General features: G+C 42.4%; 1 protein-coding gene and 1 pseudogene across 3 annotated transcripts in view; one reads left to right on the top strand and one right to left on the bottom strand.

The window, feature by feature from the left end:
• Positions 1–14,738, top strand: part of LOC101704318 (zinc finger protein 426) — a 45,707-nt gene extending 30,969 nt beyond the window's left edge. For 2 of the 3 annotated variants that reach the window (XM_021245224.2, XM_087201789.1), the window contains 5 exons: positions 8,203–8,294; positions 8,891–9,017; positions 10,256–10,339; positions 10,911–10,993; positions 12,016–14,738. In XM_021245224.2, the coding sequence (XP_021100883.2) occupies positions 8,203–8,294; positions 8,891–9,017; positions 10,256–10,339; positions 10,911–10,993; positions 12,016–13,449 (1,820 nt within the window). In that variant the 3' untranslated portion in view covers positions 13,450–14,738. The remainder of the gene's footprint in view (positions 1–8,202; positions 8,295–8,890; positions 9,018–10,255; positions 10,340–10,910; positions 10,994–12,015) is intronic. The other variant, XM_087201790.1, reaches the window with a different exon arrangement.
• A 4,740-nt stretch (positions 14,739–19,478) lies between these two features.
• LOC101703571 (protein tyrosine phosphatase type IVA 1 pseudogene) lies at positions 19,479–19,996 on the bottom strand (annotated as a pseudogene).
• Between the last annotated feature and the right edge of the window lie 1,553 nt (positions 19,997–21,549).

The following is a 21,549-nucleotide window of genomic DNA, read 5'->3' as shown; positions in this document are numbered from 1 at the left end:
TAGCTCCTTTTCTGCTTAAAGTTATGGGAGTTTTTTGTTGTTTTTTGTTAGGTGGTACAGGAGATTGAACCCAGGGGCTTCACACTGAACTTCCCCATCCCTTTTTAATTTATTTTGAGACAGAGTCTCACTAAATCACCAACTTGCCCAGACTGGGCTTGTATTTGTGATCTTTCTGCCTCAGTCTCCCAGAGTTCTGGGATTACAGGCATATGCCACCATATCTAGCTTGTACATAAAGTCTTACTGGAATACAATCATATTTGTTTACCAGTTTTCTATAACTTACACGTAGTTGTGACACAGACTATATGGCTACAATGCCTAAACATGCCTTTTGTGGTCTGTTAGAGCAGGGTTTAATTGCTTATCTATTTCATTCCTTGGGACACCATGGTCAGTTAGCTATACAACCTTGTACTTTCAAGGCAGATGCAGTGCCACTGAGCTAAATCCCCGGCCTGGCTATTTTTTTTAAAAAATATTATTATTGTTATATTGTGGCAGTAGGGATTATACCCAGGACTGTTGAACTGAACTATATCCCCACTTCTTTTTCTATTTTGAGGTAGGGTCTTGCTAAGTTGCTTAGTCTGGGCTGGAACTGGCGACCCTCCTGCCTCAGCCTCCCAGAGTGCTGGTTATAGGTGTGCATCACCATATTCAGCTAAATTTTTTTTTTGTACTGGGGATTGAGCTCATGACCTTGTACTTGTAAGGCAAGTGTGGTGCCACTAAGCTAAATCCCTGGCCCCTATTATTGTTATTTTTAAGAGACAATGTCTTACTCTGTTGCCTAGGCTGACACTAAACTCCTGGGGTCAAGTAATCCTGCTCACTTGATGCCCTAAGTAGCTGGGACTCTGGATGCTTGCCACCAACCCCAGCCACTCTTCTTGATACAGTAGTTGATGGATATAGGGAACGGGAATGACATTACCAGAGACCCCTGCAGTGGGTCCTGATCCACGAGGCAATACAGCACAGAGCTAATGAGAATTAGGACAAGACACAAGTCTTAATGAGAAAGGTGGGTCTTGGGCTGATCTATGCTGCTCTGGGCAGCAAAGACAAAGGCCCTCAAGCACATCCATTATTTATTAGTTACAAGTGTGGGAAACAAAAAGAGCAGGGTATGCTTTAAAACATCTAGTGATGTACAGCCAAACATCTGGCATGATGGTGCCAAGCAGGGCTGTAAGGGAGGAAGCACTGCTTATCTTGCTTGGATAGAACAAACAGGTACTGGAACTGGGTGCATTAGCCAGCAGCCCATCGGGTTAGGGGAAAGGATCTTAACTGGGGTCACACCGACCTTTGCCTCATGTAACTCAGCAGAGCCCTGCCACTTCACAGACCAGGGCCTCTGTGGCAGCCATTGGGGGAGGAGCTATACTCGCACCCTCCGCCTTCTGACATGCCCATTTGAGTCACATTGGGCTTCACATTGACTCCTGATATAAAACAGTATAGCCAAATTACAGAAAGGAAGAAGCATGTGGCACTTATAGTCTGCTAGAACTGGGCAGGGATGTCTTCTACAGGTGGACACAGCTTACCTTTGCTTGTTAAATACCCACTTGATTCCCACTGCCTGGAGTCTGTCAACTCCATTGAAATCCAGGAACTCGTGTGATGGTTTCCTCATAGTCACACCTGTCATGTAAAGGAGAATACAGCAGAGCTTTTCACAGTTGGAGGTACTCCTCTCACTAATCTGAAGAAAAGAAAGTGTCTTCTGGGCTCAGTATAGGTTGGGGGATTGAGCTATACAGGTGGCACTTTTTATTTTCTGCAGTGCCAGGGCTGGAACCTGAGGCCTTGCCCACCCTAATCAAGCTTTCTATCACTGAGCCATGTCTCTAGCCCTTTTTAAATTTTGAGACAGGGTCTTGCTAAGCAGCCTAGACTGGCCTCAAACTTGTGATCTTCCTTCAGCTCCATAGTAGCTGGGATTATAGGTATGCACCAAGCTTATCATACAGGTTTTTCTTTTTTGTTTTGTGGTACTGGAAATTGAACCTAGGACCTTTGCACTTTTCCTGGTAAGGTAAGGTCAGGTGTCTTTGGGGTTCTAGATTGTTCGTTGCATCTGAGTCCAAACTAGATGTCCCATTTCTCATTTAATGGTCTTATATTTCCTGGATGAGTACCCTAACTTTCCATAAAATTTTAGTCTGGTTGAGATTTAACGTGTACAACTAAATTTTGTGTTTTGCTGTCAGCAGTTCTAGCCCCATGGCCACAGGCAACACCTTTCTCTAAGGGAGGTCTCAAGAAACTGTGTGTTTCTCAGATCTTGACTTGACTTGACCCATAAGATGGGAGATGTGAGCTTGTTTTTTCTACAGATATGTAATTCAAAAGATTCTGTCCTTTACCTCACTGTGACCCTTCCGGCCACCTTTACTGCTATAATGATACAGAGCGTAGGGGCCAGGAATTTAGCTCAGGGGTTCCGCCACCTGTCTCACAAGTGCAAGGTCCCGAGTTTGATCCCCAGCACCGCCCCCCCAAAAAGAAAAACACTATTTATCTATGATACAGGGTGTTACTCACTTGAGGTCTCAAGGCAAGTGTGTTGATGAGCATCTCATCAGAATCAGTCATAAGTAATAGCTGATTGATGTGATCTCTTAGTGTCTTTCCCATGGGCAGGAACCTTAACTCTTTGCTCAACCCAAGGGCCCGACCAATCCAGTCCCAAGATGTAAATCTCATCAGGTTCATCTTCTAGTATCACTCTCTGTCTCAACTATCTGTAAGTCTAGATCCCACAGGGATACAAAAATTTCTCCTTATTTATTTAGCAGTGCTGGGGATAGAACCCATGGACTCTTGGGTGCCCTCTTGCGTGAAAGCCCTCTAACACTGAGTCATGCTCCCTGATTGTTTTAAACAGGAAGATTATAAAATAAAGACGTAAGGCAACTTTTTTCTTGTGCTAGGGATGAAACCAGGGCCTCATACATGCTGGGCAAAGCTGAGCTATATCCAGCCCTCCACCCCCACCCCCCAGCCCTATGGAAAACGCTTAAGAGATATTTATAGGCTTGTCCAACCCAGGGCCTCTTGTCACCCCCAATGCCTCCTCCTCTTCCTCTTCCTACTCCTGCTCTTCTTCTTCCTGCTCCTCCTCTTCTTCTTCCTCTTCTACTTCTGCTGCCCCTCTTCCTCCTCTTCCTTTTCCTGTTTCTCCCCTTTCTCCTCCTTTGTCTTCTTTTTCATCTCATAATAAGAAATATAAAGATTAAAGCAAGTTTTGTTACTTATAAACATTAACTGTTACATATTTTATATCTGGGTTCCTTCTCCCTTCTCTGAGAGAGAGAGAGAGAGAGAGAGAGAGAGAGAGAGGGGTAAAACATAGGGAATTCTAACCTCAGACATTGTCAAAAAGACTTACTAGATCTGGGTTTGGTGGTGCATACCTATAATCAGAGCTCCCCAGGAAGCTGAGGCAGGAGAATTGCAAGTTCAAGACCAGCTTGGGCAATGTAGGGAGACCCTGTCTCAGAATAAAAAGGGCTGTGGATAAAGCTCAGTGGTAGTGTTCTCCTAAATTCAATCTCTAGTACTTGAAAAAACAAAATTACTACACCTGGGCATGGTAACCTATAATCCCAGCATTCTCGGAGGCTGACATAGGAGGGTTGTCAAATCCAGCCTTAGTCAATGGCTGTCTTAGTTACTTTTCTCATTGCTGAGACAAAATACCTGATACCCAACGTTAAAGAGGGAAAGGTTTATTTGGGTCACAGTTTGTAGAGGTTTCAGTCCATAATCACCTGGCTCCAAGGCAGGGTGGCACAGCAGACAGGGATTGCACAGGAGAAACAGTTCATGGTGGGCAGAAGGTAGCAAAGCATGCAAGGGATGACCACAGCTCTGTCTATTCCTTATATCTTATCCAGGCCACTCAAGGCGGGTAGCACTCACACCCTTAATCCTAGTGCCCTTGAGCCTAGCATTGCATCATAAATCAATTCCAGTGTCACATATTCTAGATCCAGTCACCTCTGAAAAGCCCCACCTGTTCTGCATGAGGCTTTGGAGGGACATCTAGACACAAGCCATAACAGAGCCTTAGTGAGAACTTGTCCCAAAATTTTAAAAGAGCTGGGGATGTAGCTCAGTTTGAAGTTCCTGGGCTCCATCCCCAGTACCAGAGGTGGGGGGCTGGAGGGGAATAATAAAAACGCAGATAATTACATTCTTTACAGGTTAGGTGTTTTTTCCATTAAGTTTATTGGTACAGTTTAGGTATAAAATACAGTTACATTCATCATTGGGATCTTGTACCTTTACATGATGTATCTTGGTTCTTATTTTTTCCCCATTTCCCTGCCCTCCCTTCACCCCCTCCACCCTTCCCTATTTACAGAGACTTTGTTTCCATTTTTTCCTTTTCTCATGTTTTTTCTTTTCCCTTCTTTCCTTTCCCCTACCCTTCCCACTTCCCCAACTCCTTTAGACTTTTTCTTCTATTTCACATTATCAATTATACCATTTGAACCTTACTTCCACTTTTAGTTTTTCACACCAGAGAAACTATTCGGTATTTACACATATGTGTCCTATTTATTTCACTTAAGAGTATGGCCTCAATGTGCATCCTTTTAGCTATAAATGTCACTAGTTTCTCATTCTTTATGGCTGAGTAGTACTCCATTTTATTAAAAAAAACTGCACATCTTCTTTATCCAGTGTCTAGTTGATGGGCAGTTGGGCTCTTTCCAAGTTTTGGCTATTACAAACTGTACCACTATAAACATGGGTGCACATATATCACTGCGGTATGATTCTTCTAATTCTTTTGGAAAGATACCCAGCAGAGGAATAACTGGGTCAAATGGGACCTCTAACCCTAGTTTTCTGAGGTATCTCCATATTGATTTCCACAGTGGCTGCACCAATCTGCACTCCCACCAACAATGGAGAAGGGTTCCTTTCTCCCCACAGCCCTGCCAGCATTTGTTATTGGTTGATTTCTTGATAGCAGCCATTCTTTCTGGAGTGAGGTGGAATCTCAGCGTTGTTTTCATCTGCATCTCTCGAATGACCAGTGACGTTGAACATTTTTTCATATGTTTGTCTGCTGCTTTTACTTCTTTGTCTGAGAAATGTCTGTTCATTTCAGATGCCCATTTTTGAATCGGGTATTTAGATTTGGGGGGTCTGATTTTTTAATTTCTTTATATATTCTAGATAGTAGACCTTTGTCTGAGGAACAGCTGGTAAAAAGTTTTTCTCACATTGTAGGTTGTCTCTTAGCTCTGTCGGTGGTTTCTCTTGCAGTGCAGAAGCCTTTTTTTTTTTTTTTTTGGTACCGGGGATCGAACTCGGGTCCTTGTGCTTGCACAGCAGGCGGCAAAATCACTGAGCTAAATCCCTGGCCCTCCATTCTATTTTTATCACAGTGGCTTTGTAGTATAGTTTCAAGTTGGAGATTGTGATATCCCGTCATGTCTCTGTTGCCTAGAATTGCTTTCGCTGTTCTGGGTCTCTTCTGGTTCCAAATGAATTTTTGGATTGTTTTCTCTAGTTCTGTGAAGTATACTGTTGGGATTGGCAGTATGGCCATTTTCACTATGTTGGCTCTTCCTACGCAGGAGCAAGGGATGTCTTTCCATTGTCTTGTACCCTCTTCGATCTCTTTTTTCAGAGTGCTGTAGTTTTCAGGGTAGAGGTCTTTTGTCTCCTTTGTTAGATTGATTCCTAGATATTTCATTTCTTGGATGCTATTGTGAAGGGAATTGTTTCCTTAATTTCTCTCGCAGTGAGTCTGTTATTTGTGTATAAGAAGGCTATTGAGTTTTGAGTGTTGACCTTGTATCCAGCTACTCTGCTGAATCTGTCAAGTCTAGAAGTCTTTTGGCAGAATTTTTGGGGTCTTCTATGTAGAGTATCACATCATCAACAAATAGTAACAGTTTAACTTCTTCCTTTCCTATCTTTATTCCTTTTCTTTCTTTCTCTTGTGTAATAGCTGTGGCTAATATTTTGCTTTGTTTTGTTTTGGTACTGAGGATCGAACTCAGGACCTTGTGCTTTCAAGGCAGGCTCTGGAACCACTGAGCTAAATCCCCAGCCCTAGCTGTGGCTCATGTTTCGAGAACTATATTGAACAGGAGTGGTGATAGTGGAGAATAATGACATTCTTCACCCTAATTCTTCAGTAGTCATTGAACACTAAATTTTTATGAGATATACTTGATTTTTCATTGTATCATAAAATTAAGAGTAGAAAAACTACTCATCCAATGGTTATAAATATTCTAAAGTTTGCGATGAACCGAATGAAGTTTTTTGGTACTGGGGATCGAACTCAGGCCCTTGCTCTTGCGAGGCAGGCAGCAGCCCCACTCAGCTAAATCCCTGGCCCTAGTTTATTTATTTATTTATTTTTGTTTGTTTGTTTGTTTGTTTTTTGGTACCAGGGATCAAACTTGGGACCTTGCGCTTTCGAGGCAGGCAGCGGAACCACTGAGCTAAATCCCCGGTCCCCTAGTTTAAATTTTAATTAAGACAGAAATATTTTTTAAATCTTCAAGTAGCCAGACATGGTGGCACATACCTGTAGTCCCAGCACTCGGGAGGCTGAGGCAGGAAGAGTGCTGCAAGTGTGAGACCTTGTCTCAACCCCAAAATATCCTGAATCATACTCGCTTCATATGAGATGGTCAGTAACATGTGACCAGTGACCACTGTGTTGCCCAGTGCAGGTCTAAGCTGACCTCTGTCCATTCTGTGATGCTCACAACAATGACAGGAGACCAGAGCTTAGGCACCAGAGGTCTGCACTCAGTCCAGGATCACCGCTTTGTAACTAGATGATACAGGACAGTTACTTGTTTTGTCTGAATCTGTTTTTTTATCATTAAATAGGGGAGTGATGTCTACTGTGAAGGGTTGGTAGGATAAATAAGTGAGCTCAGGGGCCAGGGATTTAGTTCAGTGGTTCTGCTGCCCGCCTCACAAGTGTAAGGTCCCAAGTTCTATCCCTGGTACCAAAAAAAAAAAGCTCATATGTATAATCCTCCTAATAGAAATTCAGACATATTGGTCCTCAATAAATGACAGTTTGTTAGTAACACTCATTTTATAAAGGATCTTTTTTTTTTTTTGAGACAGGGTATCACTATGTATTCCAGGCTGGCCTTGAACTCACTATGTAGTCTAGGCTATCCTTGAACTTTCATAGTCCTCCTGCCTCAGCCTGCCAAGTGCTGGGACTATAGGCATGCACCACCATGCCTAGCTAAGAGTATACTATTTTTAGTGGCTTCCATTGAAATCATCTGCAGAGAGAGAGGCAATATATGATGAGTGATGATGAAGTACAGTTTGCTGACTAGTGACTGGTGTTACCAGGACTCCAGATAACCCTGTTTAAGGAGGAATGGAAATTTCCCTAATCACTCACATTCATAAGCTGCAGTGAAGGGCATCTAGGAAAGGGTCATTCAGGCACATTTTGCCCTTAGGCTCATGGGATGGTGCCCATGCCAAGTCCTGCTGATGTTCCTTTTCAGAGAATCTGACTCAGGTCCTCCCTGAATATTATAAATTTGTGTGGCTCAGGCCTGAGCAGTCGCTATACCTTTCTTAGTTCATTTTGGAGATGCCCAAGTGGCCCAGAGAATGCTGTTGGTAAATCAGTGCCCTGCTATGTGTATTTTGCAGAGAGATGCTGCATAATCCCTGTCATGAGATTTCTCATCACAGGGAGAAGTGTTTCCACCTCCGTGGCTGGAAGTTTCCTAACTTGCAAAATGAGACTGTTACAGTTTTCCAGCGGACAGCTGGCTCACAGGCCCTTTCCTCTGGCTCTAGGTGAGACAGGACCGTGCTGGCCTTGTATGGTGGCAGCATATGTATGTGTGTGAATTTTCTGGAATATCTTGCATTAGAGTGGAGGCAGTGGCACACCCTTGTAATCTCAGCTCCTCAGAGGCTGAGGCAGGAGGATTTCAAGTTAGAGGCCAGCCTGAGCCACTTCATGAGACCCTATCTCAAAATACGAAGGGCTGGAGATGTAGTTCACTGGTATAGCACTTGCCTAGATTCAATCCCGAGTACTGGAAAAAGAAAAAAAGTGTTGGGCTCTATGGGACTCATGTAGGATGAGCGGCTGACTTCTGGACAGATGAGTGAGAATTTCATTCATCCATAGATTCTCATGCCTTCTCTCTTTTCCAGGAGCTCTTCTTTCTAGGGACCCAGTCTCCTTTTTTGAAGAAAAGATAAAGGAAGAGAGGATGGTGGCTGACTGCCTGACAAACTGCTATCAGGTATGCAGAAGCTGTCCCACAAAATGACGTGCTTGCCCCTGCCAGATGGACACATTTCTGGCCAAGATAGATTCATGTCCCCACCTTAAAGCCAAGAAAGCTTTAGTAAAGGAATGAGTCCCCAGCTGATATTAGTGAGGTTTTAATCTGAAAATCATCCTCATATATTAGCAGTTAGACATGAATCTTCACACTCGTGAAGAGTTTATTGTGTTCCCAGTACTCTGACAGATGATAGGGAATTAAAGTGGCCTTTCCTCAGGGTATTCAAGGATCATTCTCTTAGCAAGTAGATGCTTGTGCTCAGGAGCTGTACTTTAGTGTTAATGAAACAAGAGGAGAAGAGCACTCAGTCTAGTTCTGGGGAGACCAGTTTGTGTTTCAGAAGGGCCATTGCAGCCCCATGATGGCAGGAGAGGGACAGTGAGCAGATGTGGGTAGAGGAAGGTCCCTAGGACCGCTGGGCCCTGGCTGGGCCGCGGAGACCCTCACAGCCCTGTGTGGACATCAGCCTGGCCCCTCATCTCCCGTGAACATTGGTGGAGAGGTCACTGCCATGGCTTGTTACTCAGGCTGGCCTGTGTGTGATGATTCAGGACTCGGTGACCTTTGAGGATGTGGCCTTGGACTTCACCCAGGAGGAGTGGGTTTTACTGGATCAAAGTCACAGAGACCTTTACAGAGAGGTGATGTTGGAGAACTATGAGAACCTGACCTCCATGGGTAAGAACGCCGTCGTGTCTTTCGGCCTCCTAGGGAGGAGATGGAGGCTGTGCACTTCCTGTGTCACAGCCTGGGTGATGTGGACTCTGCGTCCCCTGGGAAATGAGAGGGACATAGCCTCTGTCCCTGGATGGTAGTCCTGCTTTATTCTTGGGGGATATGTTCCTAAGGGTGGGGCCATTATTTAGGTTATAAAGGTTAGTTAAACATAAATACTACTGTCCCGTAGCAGGCAATCTGAGGAGGTAGCTAGTAAATGACTACTGTGCCGGTAGCGTTTACAGCGGGGCTGTGATAGACAAGGGAAAGATTCCCATCCCTGGCAGGACAGAGTGGGACACTGAGATTTCATCACACTACCAAAAATCATGTGTAATTTAAAACTTACGAATTTTTTTCTGGAAATGTATACTTAATATTTCTAGGACACAGATGGTGGGTAACAAACTGTGGAAAGCAAAACCATGGATGAGAGGGGACTACTGTCCATTTTTATCTACTGTAGTGGTTCCCAGTGTGGTCCAAGGTGAGTGGGATCACTGCCACCCCATTAGGAAGGTAGATTACTGTGCTGGTAGTGTGGCTCAGTAGTACAACACATGTTTAGCATGCTCAAGTCCCTGGATTCAATCCCTAATAACACCAAAGAGAAAGAAAAAGAAAAGAAATGTAAAGTATTAGTCTCTTCCTCCTTTTTATGTTTGTTTTTTGACACGAGGTCTCACTATGTAGTCCAGGCTGGCCTTGAACTCACTGTGTAGCCCAGGGTGGCCTCAAACTTGTGCTCATCTTCCTGCATCAGCCTCCTGCATGGTGGGATTTCAGGCATGTGCCGCCACACCTGGCGTAGTCTCCTTAACATACTGAACCAGAAACTACAGGTAGATCCCTGTTGTGTGAATTTTAATAAGCCGTCCAAATAAATCTGATGTACTGTAATATGTGAGATTCACTGATACAGTTTTGTTTTTCCCCAGAAGACCAAGTATCAGTTTGTTTCAGTTTATTTTCTGGTTGAATCAAGGGGTTAGTGCTGCATTAGCAAGTGCATAAAAACTCATTTGGGTTTCAGAGTTCAAATATAACTAATGATTTGGGCCACAGAAAGAGATATTTCATGTTTAGTCCTTTTATAATAATTTCCTTGCTTTCATTAGCAGCATGGCTCCTGAATTAAACCACATTTAGTGCTCTCTTGCCTGTACCTCTTGCATGAATGCATCTTTTCCCGTGTGCAGGGTGTGAGCTCATCAAACCCAGTCTGATCTCCTGGTTGGAACATGGAGAGGATTGGAGGACAGAGCAGAGAGGAGATCCCCGAGGTGAGTGTTCATGAAGAACACCTGTGGTCAAAGACGCTCAGTATGTTTGGAAGTGTAATGAGGAACCTTTGAGATGCACTTAATAACAGAAGCTTCAGGCCATTTATCTGAGAAGGTAGGAAATCCCCTACTTCTCATACTGTTTCTGACTAACCACGCTTTCTTATGATCTCACAAAATGACTTGTTCTCTTTTTTTGTTATCATTTTTTTGTTACTCTTTGTCCAGGTCTTGGCTGCTTTTCATTTCTGATAATATTATTCCTGTTCACCATCAGTTTTAATTTTCAAAATGTCAATTTGTAATAAACTGCCTAAAACTGATTCACACTATTAGCCATTGCCAAATTTTTAACCTAGTGAAAATGCTCAAATTTCTTTCTTTTTTTCTTTCTTTCTCTTTTTTTTTCCTCTTTCTCTTTGTTCCTCTTTCTCTCTCTTCCTTCTTTCTTTCCTTTCTTTCTTAACCAGGTTTTGTTTGAAAAGAATATAAATGAGCCTTGTCATTTTTAACTCCTGCAAATGATCATTTCTTTCTCTAAACTTTAATTTTGTTCTCTGTTTATCTTCAGAATGGGAATTGCAACTTAGCACCAAGGAGGCAGCATTTCAGCAGGATTTTTTGAGGGGACAGACTTCAAATGGGATACCAACAGTAAGATTAACAGGGGATCTTTCTTATTTCTCACACTCAGAGAAGATTTGGAATTCTGTTTTATAAAATAAGTTAATATTCACCAAGGCAGGATCAATATATCTAAAGAAATACTCTGAATATAATGAATTTGGGGGAGTTCCAAACCTATTATGAAATCCTATAGAGACCCCACAAATGCATAGTCCCACATGTGTAACTTTTTAAATCAAGTTTGTGAATATTTTGACAGTAGTTTTAAAATTAGGCAGATAGGGCCAGGGGTTTAACTCAGTGGCACCATACCTTCCTGGCAAGTGCAAGGTTCTGGGTACCGAGGGGAAAAAAAAAACACACAAAAAAGATTAGGCAAATGGATCGGGATTCTGGTACTGTTGTTCTGTCATTCAATTTGAAAACATGGCAAGAACTGTAAGAATGTCATGAAAATGTTAAAAATCATAATCATCTTCATAGAACGATGGTAAAGCACATCCTAAATAAGGCACTTATCACCATTCATCTATTTGTCAACAGGAAAGAGGTGATAATAGTGGTGAGCTCTGAGATTAACAAGGGAGATTTCTTATTTACTACACTTAGAAAAGATTGGGAATCCATTTCTAGTCAATTAGCACAAAGGAGAGATGTTTGAGACAAGTGACATTCATTCTAGTGGGAGAAATGTCTCTGGAGGGATATTCTGAATGTGATGAATTGTAAAACCCAAATCCTATCTCTCAACTTGGGGCTTCAGCGTTCCCACAAGTATACCTTCCCACATATGTAACTGGGTACTGAGAGTCTTAAAAGAATTTCATAAAAACGGAGAGGAATCCGTCCAAGATTAGGCCTGGTGACACAGAGTATTTACCATTGGGTTTCTCTATTCAATTTGAAGGGAATCCACAGAGCATGGGATGTATGCATGTGATCAAAATGGCAGAAATCATAATAACAATAATATTTCTGTCTTCAGATAGGTAGAATCCATTAACAAGTCTGAAACATCTTTTAACCATCATTCATCCCTTCATCCACAGGCAGGAAGCCAAAGTGCAGGGGAACTCTGTGACTATACGCAGTGTGGAGAAATCTTCAGTGAACACTCATATTTCAAGACACACATGAAAACTCAAAATATATGGAATGCAGGAAATTTTACCCACTCCGAGGGTCATGCTGTGCCTGTTCAAATGCACACCATAAAACACTATGCATGTAAGACTTGTGGAAAAGCCTTTGGGCGTTCTTCAAACCTTAATAGGCACATGCGAACCCATACTGGGGAGAAACCCTACGAATGTAAGGAATGTAGGAAGCCCTTCACGACTTACTCGAGGCTAGTGGAACATTTCAGAACTCATACTGGAGAGAAACCCTATAAATGTAAGGATTGTGGAAAAGCCTTCACTAAGCGCTCAGGCCTTATTACACATGTACCAACACATGCTTCCGAGAAACCCTATGAGTGTAAACAGTGTGGGAAAGCCTTCGCTTCATCCCCACGCCTTTCTCAACATGTGAGAACCCACAGTGGAGAGAGACCCTACACGTGTAAGGAATGTGGGAGAGCTTTCCTTACTTCCTCCTACCTGCGTAATCATGTAAGAAGAACTCACAGTGGAGAGAGACCCTATATATGTGGGGAATGTGGAAAAGCCTTCCATTCTTCCTCATACCTACGGAGACATGTAAAAACCCACAGTGGAGAGAGACCCTTCACATGTAAGGAATGTGGAAGAGCTTTCCTTACTTCCTCCTACCTCCATAACCACGTGAGAAAAACTCACAGTGGAGAAGTACCGTACATATGTGGCGAATGTGGGAAGGTCTTCCATGCATCCTCATACCTACGTAGACATGTAAGAACTCACAGTGGAGAGAGACCCTATATATGTAAGGAATGTGGGAAAGCCTTCCTCAATGTCTCCTATCTGCGTAAACATCTAACCATTCATACTGGAGAGAAACCTTATGAATGTCAGGAATGTGGGAAGGCCTATAATAGGTGTAATCTGCTCAATGAACACTTAAAAACTCACACAGTGGAAAAGCCCTTTGATTGTCATGTATGTGGAAAATCCTTTCAGTATTTCTCATACCTTACTAAGCATGTTCGTATTCACACTGGAATAAAGCCCTATAAATGTAAGTACTGTGGGAAAGCCTTTACCACCTCCTCAAGCCGAACTGAACATGTCAGGAGTCATACTGGGGAGAGGCCCTATGAATGTAGGGAATGTGGGAAAACCTTCACTTCGTCCTCAAACCTAATTCACCATGTAAAAATTCACACCCGAGAGAAGCCCTATAAGTGTGAGGAATGTGGGGAAGCCTATAGCAGCATTTGCCTACTCAGTGACCATTTAGTGACTCACACAGAACAGAAACGCCTTGACTGGGAGGAATGCCAAAAGTCCTTTAGGAATTCCTCGCATCTTAATCATCACAGTGGAATTTACACCAATGAGTAACCTTATTCATGTAAAGAATGAGGGGCAGCCCTCAGTTACTCCAATTTAATTTGAAGACATTCAAGAACCCATACTCAAGATGCCCCATGAATTGAAAGAAGGAAATATGAAAGCCTTCACTGTTTACTGGGAAGTTATTAAATATATGTGACTTCATGCTGGAGGGAGACACTGATGTAAAATATGTGGGAAAGTTGTAGTTCTGCTAAGCTTCACTTGTGCCGCACTTACAGTCTCGCAGTGGAGAAAACTTTATGAAGGTAAGGAATGTTGGAAAGTCATTTTGTACATGCCATTAATCCTCAGGACTTAGTAAACGTTCTGATTGACACCCAAGAGAAAAATGAATGTACGGCATAAAGGAATTTGGTCCTCATATTCGGAAATCTGGTATGCTGACAAAAATATGGCCATCCAGATGGTCCTGGTTTATTTTAAACATTTACGATTTTGTTCTGATCAATCCCGGAGGGTTTCATCTTTCTTTCCCTCCTTAGCAACACCATTTCATTCAAGTTACTACAACTTCTGGGTAGCAGCCTGGCAAAAAGTGGGCCTTTGGGATACAAACAGTACTGTGTTAAGCACTGTAGGTTCTTTGGTTGGTTTGTCATGTTCTTAAATATGGTCCACCTACTGAGGCTCACAGCACCCAAGTTTGGGGTATAAACTCAGTGTTGGTTAAATACCCTTATTCCTCCTTCGCATCTGATCCTTTCAGATAAAAGGTGAGGGTGCAAGAAGAGATGAGCAGAAATGGGATGAATGAATAGCTAGTAGTGTGAGATGCCTCAGTTTCATGGTCATGACAGGAGAGCACTTGCATTTGAGAAAGGGAAATCTCGTGTCATCTGGCAGTGCAAGGAGTTGGGACAGGCCTCAGTGTTCTATATACATTCTGCCCCTTGGCAGAGCAATTTTATATGCCTGAGTCAAGGAACAGCTGGGACTGGTAGTAAAATCTGGATTTTTCCTTCCTTGTACTGTGAAAACAGAAAAATGCCTGTGAACACAGCTAGTCACCGTGGCTTACAGTGCTGGAAACCATCTTGGCACTTCCTGAATGTGTGAGGGATGTGTGGCCTTTAGGTACAGACCATCCCGGCACAACCAGGATTCAGCCTCAATGGTCCAAATTTTTATACTTCTGATGCTTGAGCAACCTTGCGTTGTTGTATACAGCCATCAGGGCTGTAGCCATTTGGCAGGTCTTTCTGGGGCTGTTAATCCACCCCGTGTGGTGTAACCCAAAACAAAGCAAAGAATAAATCTTGAATGGAAGAAACCTCTGTACCTTTGTGTTGTGTGTTTCTGGTAAGGAGTGGGTGATGGAGTTTTCTTCTGTGGGTGTGATGTTGCTCTTTGCCCATGGGTTACCACATTTCACTGTTGGTAATGACACCAAAACTTAGCAGACAAGTCCCTTGTGCAAGTTGTCACAGCTTATAGACTGGCCTTATGTGCCATCCTGATGGTCTGAAATAAGTATGAAGTTCCCCCTGAGAACTTGTTCAGAGCTTCCTGAGTATGAGCATGTGAAGTCATGGGGTGAAGTTGATACTGCAGGGTGGTCTCATCACTTGGGCTTGGATGTGATATTAACAAATGACAGCCCAATATCACAGTCCACATTCTGCCTGAAAGGCTTACTGCTGGTGAAGACACCCCCAACTCCAAGACCTTGCCGTTGGGGGACTTCTCTGTCTTTGCTGGAGATGAGTTCATAAGTTCATCAGAACCTCCTCCAGAGCGATAGCCATGAACCAGTGCTCCTAAGGCATAAACTATGCACAAGAGTTGCTTTTCTTACTTTGGTGTTTGGGATTCTGTTGTGTGCCCGGGCTTGCTGTTGGCCTACCGCATAATCCTGGTGTCAGCTTAGTCGTAACATACAGCTGTGCACTCCATGACTGTAGGAAAGCCTGAAGAGATTACTGGTATCTATGCTATCCTGAAAGTTGGTGAAAGTTTTTTTTGGTTTCCTCAGGAGGCACTGGCTGTGTATCAGTCATCCACTGACACCCTGAGCCAAGTACCACTTGTCTTCTCCATGCCTCCTACTACCCCCTACAGCAGTCCGTGATTTCCTTACTTCTTTGCCTTGGTTTCAAAGAAAACCATGTTTTTATATATGTTTCGGTGAGTTCATACCCTAAACACAATTCCACACTTCTACCTTGATTATGTCAAACTCATACATTTTAGCACATGTGATAACTCTACAATTTCAAATCTGTTTTCAAGTCTGAAATTTTCAGATAGATTTTCTCGAACAATGCCAGTACTGGAGAACTTGATATGGCCAAGCTTGTGCAGACTGCTCATACTTCCAGTTATATTTCTCCTTCCTACTCAGAATACTTGGGGCCAGGGATTTAGCTCAGTGGTCCTGCCACCTGCCTCAAAAGCAGAAGGACCCAAGTTTGATCCCTGGTACCAAAAAAAAATCAAAATACTTCTTTTCGGGCCTGAGCTTATAGCTCAGTGGCACCGCACCAGCCTGGCAAGCACAAGGTCCTGAGTTTGATCCCTGGTACTGGAAAAAAAATTTTTAAAGGCCAGGCATGATGGCGCACACCTGTAACCAGCACTTGGGAGGCTAAGGCAGGGAATTGCTGCGAGTTTGAGGCCAGCCTGGGCTACATAAAAATACATTGTCTCTAATAATGATAATAATAATCTTAAAGGCTCATGTGTGGTAATTTGGTATACATTGTTTTTGTCATTTTGTAATTTTGTATACATTTTTTTGCTTTCTTTTGTTTCTGATTTTGTTTTTGCCAGGTTGGGGATTGAACCCAGGGCCTCATATGTAGTAGGCAGATGTTTTACCACTGAGCGACATCCCTAGCCACCCGCCCCCCCTTTTGGTACTAAGGAGTGAACCCAAAGTCTTTGCACTGAGCTACATTCCCAGCACACACACACACCCCTTTTTGCTTATCTAGTTTGTTTGAGATAGAGTCTTGCTATAGCCTTCTCTTTTTAGGGGGAGGGTACCGGGGATCGAACTCAGGTCCTTGCGCTTGCAAGGCAGGCGGCAGAACCACTGAGCTAAATCCTCGGCCCAGATAGAGTCTTGCTAAGTTGTTAAGTTGCCTGTTAAATTGAGCCATTAAGTTGTCTGGTCTCAAACTTGTGATCCTCCTGCCTCCGCCTCCCAAGGTGCTGGAATTACAGGCCTGTACCACCGTGCTTGCCTACCAAATCATTTTTTAATTACAAGATTGTAGGAGTTTACATTTTACATGTTTTCACTTTTGTGATAGTGTTTATAAATTTCTTAATTTTGGTGTACCCAAATTTCTCCAACAATTCCTTTAATAAATCACTGACTTACAACATTCTTTTCACTGGTGTACTGTGTAAGACTCACTTTGTTGAACTTAGGAACAAATCTGACTTACAAACATTCTCCCGGAACAGAGCTCATTCATAAGTCAGAGACTTACTGTACATTGGAGAAATTTACCTGAAGGCCTTAAAAATGTTCTATTACCTTGTCTTCCACACTTCTTGTAGTCCTAGTTTCAAATTTCAACACTTAACCAAGACCATTGCTGATGGTATGGACATATGTCAAGTTTCATTTATCTGTGGATATTAGTTTATCATAGGACTTCATTTCTGGCAAAGGTGTGAGTGTGGGTGGAGAGAGCGGTTTTCCCCCCTCTATTTGCATGTCCCCAGCCTCTCAGAGGCAATCTTGTGGTGCCTGTGACATTCTCTAGGTCTTCAGAGTAAGACTGAGATAGGGTAACCTCCATGTGTTCCAGCTCTAATACACGAGCTGCACTGGAGAGGTTTGGTAGAATGCACATTGAAGCCACAACCCACAGAATGCCCACGGAATCTTGCACACTTTTTTGTTTCGGTGTTGGAGACGTAACCCAGGCTCTTACCCATGCTAAGCAGGCACTTTACCATCGAGCTATGTTCCCAGCCTTGAAATTTGCACACTGAATGCACGTTTGTCAGTTACCTGATCAAACACCTAGTCTCCACAGGGTTTTAAGACTCAGAGTGTCGTAATAATAAAAATGGGCAGAATATGCCAGGCCTGGTAGCACATACAGGTAATCCCAGCTACTCAGGAGGCTGAGGCAGAAGGAGTGCAAGTTGAGGCCACCCTGGGCAACTAAGCAAGACCTTGTCTCAAAATGAAAAATAGCCAGGGATGTAGCTCAGTGTGAAACTCCTGGGTTAAATCCCGAGGAGAGGGAGGCAGGGAGGGAATCTCCTAGTGCCCCTAGGTTCAATCTCCAGTACTAAAGCAAAATGAATCAAAATAAAACAATCAAAATAAATAACACAAACAAAAACAAGAAACCCAAATTATTTTCCATAGGAACCTAAGGGACTGTGTGACAATACCAAAGGGGTCTTAGAAGAAGAGGAGAAAATCAGTAAAAATATTTGATAAAATGATGAGAATTTTCTTCAATTTGGTTGAAGACATGAAGGTTCAAGATGTCCAGTGAGCCTAAAACATGGTAAAGCTAAAGAAAATGGCCAAATGTGAAACTAGTGAAAGCTAAAGAGATTTTTTTTCAATGAAAAATGGATTTCAATGATAAATGTTTAAGCTCTCGCGCTAATAAGTTTTTACAAGGTGGTGAACACTGACAAATTATTTCTGCCACAGAACTATAACCACACATTCCCAGACAGTATAAATATATGGTTGAACTAACATTAATACACATCACCATTTTATCAATTACATAATAAAACAAATTATCACATATCCAAATATTAAGTTACACAGCTCAAAAGGCACATAAAATATTAGATGTCTGCTCAATTTATTAGCAGAAATTTCTGTTTTTTGCAAAAGGTTTGAAAGAGAAGGAAAAAATAAAAAATAAGTTGGTAAACAACTTCTGATAAGTATGGGAACAAATTACAGGAATTTCAGAAATTTTATGATTAAGAATTGTTCTGGCTGGCTGGGGATTTAGCTCAGTTGTTCCACTGCTTGCCTTGCAAGCGCAAGTACCCGAGTTCAATCCCCAGTACCAAAAAAAAAAAAAAAAAAAAAAAAGAATTGTTCTAGCTACAATAACAAAGCATCTATACCTTTTAAAAGATATTTACTAAATTAAAGAGCATATTCTACATGTTCTGCACAAAACAAAGGCAACATTTTACTAAAAATATTGAATAGGGCTGGGGATTTAGCTCAGTGGTTCTGCCGCCTGCCTCACAAGTGCAAGGTCCCAAGTTCGATCCCCGGTACCAAAAACAAAATATTGATAAGCCCACTCCTAGTCTTTTTTCAGGCACTCCGTGTTAAGTTGCACCTCAGAGTGCAAGCATTAAATTAACTGTAAGGCTTTTTTGTCTGAGACACTAAAGACGTGCTTCTGTAACAATGTAACTTTTCAAAATGGAGATTTCCCAGAACAGCACAAAATAAAAGACTTCTAGAAAGACATTAAATAATCACCCGTAAGATTTGGTAATAATCAAAAAGAACAATCAGTGTTTAAGCAAACCTGATGCATACTGGTATAAGTATGAGATGTAAACATAAAGTGAGCAGACTTTATAGGCCCTACCATGTTTGAAATGACTGAAGGAATAAACTACAGGTCTAGAGTGTTCTTAGTTCCTGGAATTTTGGTTCTATGTGATACTAAAAATATAAGAATATTGTCCTGGGTATTTTGGCACCTAATCTTTCTAGATTTCTTATGTATCATTAAGATTCTGGCATGAGAATAGCCTTAAAGACATAACTCAATACTGCATGATTTCAGGGAAGTCAATTGGTACAAATGATAAGCACAATTTAAATGCTGAATAGTAAGAATCTTGAGGTAATTGTCCAAATAGGCTGATCATAACCCAAACACAGAGGTTGAGATTCTGTTAAGCATGTGTGTAGCCTGTATAACTGCTTTGCAACACTCCTATGGAAGCTTCATTAGACTCATTCACCAAGCCAACACATGGGCTAATCTGTATGACAGTCAGGTCCCACCTCAAGCTGCACATCCAAGGCAGTCACATCAGGCACCCCAGTTTTATTGCATGCAACAGTTGTTCCTGTGACCATTGGAGTCTTTGAAGTGGAGTCGCATTTTAGAAAGATACTTCTCTAGATATAAGAGTTGCTTGCTGTTAAAAGCTCTGAGCCGCTTTTGTCTATGAACCATACTGCATCTTCGTGTTTCATTCCACCTTCAATTAATGCTAGGGCAACAAGCACTGGAGCTCTCCCAAGACCTGCAACACAATGGACAGCAATACCACAACCAGATTCTTCATGAAACTTAATTTTTACAAGATTTAACCAGTCATCAACAATCTGGTTGGACAGTGGTGCACCATCATCAAAAGGCCAATCAAAAACATGGATGCCTTACTTCTCAAGAGTAGTGTCGTATATTGCGTCACATACTCTTACTAGTGTGGTAACTCCATACTTCTTAAGTTCCTCTATAACCTTGTTTAAGGTTGCATTGGTTGAATTGTGTGTAATGAGGAATCTCATGCTCTTGTATGTGATTTCCATAGGAGCCGGACAGTTCATTCAAGCCATGTTAATTTAGTTTAAAAAAACACTTAAGAGGATTATGAAAGATTTTAAAGCTTGAATAGAAATGATGCAAGAACTGGAATCTACTTCAATATACTCCACTTGAACTTCTCAGTGCTTTGAGTATGGCGTTGGGAGTACTGGGAAATGAAATGAACCTCCTAACGAGAAGCAGCAATCCTTTGATCCAGTAATACTGAGGCAAGAGAAAGGAAGTGCACTAAGGTTTACCCCATCAAGGTCAGAACTCTTGTAAAATGCTCTACGATTTCAATTCACCACTTCTGTGTCCAGGTGAGCCTCTCTCACGGGGGCTTCTTGGTGGAGCATTAATGGATCTCTACAGATCATTTGTCTGCATAGAGGTCATGCTGTGCCTGTCAGTAATCTCCACTGCCCTTCAGAAGCTCCATAAATGTGTGACCGAGAACACCACAGAACTGAGGAATATGTCTACTCATTGAAGATTGTGGCCTAGTCATACCACTGGTCCCAAGGCAGAGGCGAGGCAGGCAGTGGCGGCAGGGCAGGGTGCAGCTGTCTAAAGAGATTTCTTTATAATACATATGACTGTTGAAAATAACAATAAGATGGGGATTTCAAATTATGTAGAACAGTAAGAATTACAACATAAAGGTACGCGGGAATGTGACTTGTAATGTTAGGTTCTACATCAATTTCAATGGCAAAATAGCCGGGATTTAGCTCAGTGGTTCCAGCGCCTGCCTCGCAAGCACAAGGTCCCGAGTGCGATCCCTGGTACCAAAAAACAAATTAAAAACAAAAATACAATAGGTAAGTGAAAAAAAGAGTACTGGGGGAAAATGTTAATTTAAAAAAACTGTTAAAGAGGAAAGTGAGAAAGAGACCGCAGACATAACAATACAACTGAATCAACATACTCAGATACATTAAACATAAATGGTCTAAACAGCAAAAGAGTTTACCCCACCTTGCCTATGCCCACCCAGAGCTAGGGGACCTCCACAGACCTTGCATCAGTGAGATGCCCTGTGTACTTACAGAGCTGACACAAGCAGAGTGATAGTGGCCAGGCTGGGGCTACTGCTTCTGGCACCACCCTAGCCATGCAGATTTATTCAAATCAAGCAGCTCTTGTGATACTTCTCTCAGAAAACCACTGCTCCCTCAAATCCAACTAATGCCATTAGGCAGTGCCAGGCCAGTCTCCTCATGGTCCTGCTTTCTCTGTTGCTGCTGTTTCAGTGACTCACACAATGGAGAAAAGGAAGTGGGAGTGGGGCACACCTGTCATCCCAGCACTCTAGGAGGCTGAGGCAGGAGAATTGGAAGTTCAAGCTCAGCCTGGAAAACTTAAGACCCTGTCTCAAAATAAAAATAAAAGGAGCCAGGGACGTATCTCAGTGTTAACCCCTGGCTTAAACCCCTAGGTGGCAGGGAGAGGCAGAGGGAGAGCAGGGAGGGAGGAGAGGGAGACTGACTCTCATGTGATTAGATGTCCAGTAAGGAAGAAATGTGCATCATATCTAGTTCTACTTTATTTTGTTACTACAGAAAATGCTCAGAATTCCAAA

The sequence above is a fragment of the Heterocephalus glaber genome, unplaced genomic scaffold (genome assembly GCF_053883595.1).
Source record: "Heterocephalus glaber isolate CG9 unplaced genomic scaffold, H.glaber_assembly_v1.0 deba00001761, whole genome shotgun sequence".
Taxonomy (NCBI): domain Eukaryota; kingdom Metazoa; phylum Chordata; class Mammalia; order Rodentia; family Bathyergidae; genus Heterocephalus; species Heterocephalus glaber.
The sequence above is the reverse complement of the archived record's forward strand: the minus strand, read 5'-3'. Positions and strand labels throughout refer to the sequence as shown.